This window comes from Agelaius tricolor, unplaced genomic scaffold, assembly GCF_023055355.1.
Source record: "Agelaius tricolor isolate 1412-34295 unplaced genomic scaffold, bAgeTri1.0.p SCAF_10, whole genome shotgun sequence".
NCBI classification, from domain to species: Eukaryota; Metazoa; Chordata; class Aves; order Passeriformes; family Icteridae; genus Agelaius; species Agelaius tricolor.
The window spans coordinates 15,016,944-15,020,606 of record NW_027269270.1 but is presented as its reverse complement, the minus strand read 5'-3'; the positions used below and the strand labels follow the sequence as shown (position 1 = coordinate 15,020,606).

At 62.4% G+C, this 3,663-nt stretch overlaps 1 protein-coding gene across 1 annotated transcript; it reads left to right on the top strand.

The window, feature by feature from the left end:
- The first annotated feature begins 455 nt into the window (after nucleotides 1-455).
- SP9 (Sp9 transcription factor) lies at nucleotides 456-3,436 on the top strand. The gene is made up of 2 exons (XM_071434879.1): nucleotides 456-733; nucleotides 1,455-3,436. Exons 1-2 carry the CDS (start codon nucleotides 713-715, stop codon nucleotides 2,802-2,804), a joined length of 1,371 nt encoding a protein of 456 aa, XP_071290980.1. The 5' UTR covers nucleotides 456-712; the 3' UTR covers nucleotides 2,805-3,436.
- The last annotated feature ends 227 nt before the right edge of the window (nucleotides 3,437-3,663 follow it).

Sequence of the window (3,663 nt, the reverse complement as noted above, 5' to 3'; positions counted from 1 at the left end):
ACTTCTGGCATTTAGTAAAGAAAATAAACAAACAAAAAAATTAACGTGTTTTCACAGAATGTCATTAGGCGCTGTTAGGTTATTTGTATCCAACATGGACGGCTCCCAAATGGCTTGAAAAGGAGGTAACGGGCCTGTTGAATAAAAGCGACGCAGGTATGGTTTACGGGCCGCGAGGATCGCAGGTGACTACACCAGCAGCAGCGCATCGGACACCTCCTGCACAGTTTACAGGAGACGGCGGAGCGGCGTCAGCCGTGACACCAGCCCTCCGCCGGCGCTGACCTCGCTCTCGACTCCTGCCCTCTGCGGCTCGCCCCGCTCCCCCGGCGGGCAGGCGGTGCGGGGGCGGCGGGAGTCGCGGCCCGGCGGGAGGCGCGGCCCGGGGGCCGGGGCCGGCGGTAATTGCGGCGCGGCCGCCGCCGCGGGCCGGAGCCGGGAGTTTTCTCCCCGCGCGCTGACTGGCACGCGCCCCGCGCCCCGGCGCCGGCACCTTCGCGCAGCCTGATTGGCTGCCGGGCCGCTCCGGGCCGCTCCGCCCGCGCCCTCATTGGGCGAGCGCCGCCGCCAGCGGTACTTCAAAGCGGGCGCTGCCCGCACTTAGGCAGAGTTTGGCCCCGCCGCGCCGGAGTGTCCTTAGTGCCGCCGGGCAGCGCGGGGCGCTCACCGAGCGCCGTCCCCTCCGCCCCACCGCCCAGCCCACGGACGTGCTATGGCTACGTCTATCCTCGGGGTAAGTCGCACCGCGCGCTTCCTCGCGGCTTCCCCCTGGAAAAACTGTCGTTGCCGCCGCGTTGCGGCTGCCCCTTGCCGAAATCGCGTGGACCCGCGGATGGGAGGTGATCCCGGCCCGCCTCGGGGGATTTCATTGCGGGCTGCCCATCGGGTCGTTCCCAAAGAGTTTGGCCTGAAAACTCGCTGGGCCGGAGAGAAGCTGTGCTGCTTCTGCTTTCTTTTGTCTAGTTCTTGATTTGGTTTGGGATTTTTTTTTTGTTTGTTTTTTAACTCTAACTACGCTCGATTTCCAAAGATTTTCGCCGGCCCGGCGTTGCACGAGGCGACAGTCGGAAGGCTCCGCACACTGCTCGCCTTGCTGCCATCTCTTTTTTTTCCGTCGCTCCTGTACGGTTGCTCGAGGAGACGCCGCATTTCGTTCCCACGGGATTTTTGGTTTAACGGCGGTACGCTCGAGCAGCCCTCTCGGAACACGCGTGTCGCTTGTCCCCGTCGGGACCGGCTTGCGAGGTAAATCTCTCGGGCGATGAGACCGGTCTCCGGCGGAAAACGAGTTGTGCCCAGCGTGGCAGGGCTGGAGCTTTCCTCTAAAATAAGAGAAAACTTTTCCGCGGTACCGCTCGTTGCGCCGCGGTTCTACCCGCGCTGCCGCGTCCCCGCGGGAGCCTGGCGAGGTGGCAAGGGTTAGGCTGACGGGCCGGCTTTGTCTCTTCCCGCAGGAAGAGCCGAGATTTGGAACGACTCCCCTGGCCATGCTGGCCGCCACCTGCAACAAGATCGGCAACACTAGTCCCCTGACCACCCTGCCCGAGTCTAGCGCCTTCGCCAAAGGGGGCTTCCACCCCTGGAAACGCTCCACCTCCAGCTGCAACCTGGGCTCCAGCCTCTCGGGCTTCACGGTGGCCACGAGCAGGGGTTCCAACGGACTGGCCAGTGGCACGGGCACCGCCAACAGCGCCTTTTGCCTGGCTTCCACCTCGCCCACTTCCTCGGCCTTCAGCAGCGACTACGGCGGCCTCTTCTCCAACTCGGCGGCGGCGGCGGGCGTGTCCCCGCAGGAGCCCGGCGGGCAGTCGGCCTTCATCTCCAAAGTGCACAGCTCGGCGGCCGAGAGCCTCTACCCGCGGGTGGGCATGGCGCACCCCTACGAGTCCTGGTACAAGTCGGGCTTCCACTCCACGCTCTCGGCGGGCGAGGTGGCCAACGGAGCGGCCTCCTCCTGGTGGGACGTGCACACCAACCCCGGCTCCTGGCTTGAGGTGCAGAACCCGGCGGGGGGGCTGCAGAGCTCGCTGCACTCGGGCGCCCCCCAGGCCTCGTTGCACTCCCAACTGGGCACCTACAACCCCGACTTCAGCTCCCTCACCCACTCCGCCTTCAGCTCCACCGGCCTGGGCTCCACGGCCGCTTCGCACCTGCTCTCCACCAGCCAGCACCTGCTCACCCAGGAGGGCTTCAAGCCCGTGCTGCCCTCCTACACGGACTCTAGCGCGGCGGTGGCGGCGGCCAGCGCCATGATCTCGGGCGCCGCCGCCGCCGCCGGGGGCGGCTCGGCCCGCTCCGCCCGCCGCTACTCGGGGCGCGCCACCTGCGACTGCCCCAACTGCCAGGAGGCCGAGCGGCTGGGGCCGGCGGGGGCCAGCCTGCGGCGCAAGGGGCTGCACAGCTGCCACATCCCCGGCTGCGGCAAGGTGTACGGCAAGACTTCGCACCTGAAGGCGCACCTGCGCTGGCACACGGGCGAGCGGCCCTTCGTCTGCAACTGGCTCTTCTGCGGGAAGCGCTTCACCCGCTCCGACGAGCTGCAGCGGCACCTGCGGACTCACACGGGCGAGAAGCGCTTCGCCTGTCCCGTCTGCAACAAGCGCTTCATGCGCAGCGACCACCTGAGCAAACACATCAAAACGCACAACGGGGGCGGCGGGGGCAAAAAGGGCAGCGACAGCGACACGGACGCCAGCAACCTGGAAACGCCGCGCTCCGAGTCCCCCGACCTCATCCTGCACGAGGGGGTGGGCGCCGCCCGCGGACCGGGCAAGGAACCTACCGCGGGCCCCGGCGACTCCTAGGGGCAGCGCCGCCGGAGCCGCTCGGACTGTGCCCCGCGCCGGCCGGAGGGACGCGAGCCGCCCCGGGCCGCGGCGGGGGCGGGCCGGTGGACGGCGGGGCCGGAGAGGCGCGGCCCCCGTCCCGCCCGGCCAGTAGGTACCGAGTGACACTTTCTTCCGTTTCCCTTTTCTCTTTCTCTTGGAAGGCAAGCATCCTAAGAGAGGCTTAAGGTGAGAAATACAGCTGCAACTCTGAGACGGTCCCTCTGTATCCCATAAACATCTGTATAAATAGGGTTCAAAAAAGAAGAAAAACAGGAAAAAAAAAAAAAAAAAGAAAACCAGATCGTGTTCCCTTATTTTTCTTGTAAATGTTGATCTGATAGGGGGGTTGGGGACTTTTTTTTTTTAATTGGTGAATTCCTGAAATTCAGGGAGGTTTTGGGGTTTTGATTTTTTTTTTTTAATTATAAATTTCTGATGCACTTTGTGGAAGTCAGTATATATGTAAAAGATATTTAAAATGTTGAGTTAACACTTCACTCAAATACACGTAAGTTAAGGTCTCTTAAAGAAATTAAATGCGTTTATCTGTATGGAAAAAAATCTTGACATATTTTCATTTTGGTATTATTAAAGGACTCTGAACAATATACTCACGGGTTTGTTCTTCTTCGTGTCCCCTCCTTCCCCCCCCGCCCAGTCCTCGCAGGGGTCACTTTTTGAGTAGGAGCCCTCGCACCCCTTTCCATCGTCCTTACAGTCACTGTGATTAAAAATAGTCAGCAATGATATAGCTGGGAGGGGATGGGACCGGCCCCTGAGCCGGGCTCACTGAACCACTCTGCTCGCTCTTTTCAAGCCGCCTTTGCTTTTATTT

Bases quoted from the DNA above. Each gene is read 5' to 3' on its own strand.
- SP9 (XM_071434879.1), top strand. From the start codon at position 713: ATGGCTACGTCTATCCTCGGG. The intron at 734-1,454 runs GTAAGTCGCACC...CTCTTCCCGCAG, and splicing joins TGGCTACGTCTATCCTCGGG to GAAGAGCCGAGATTTGGAAC.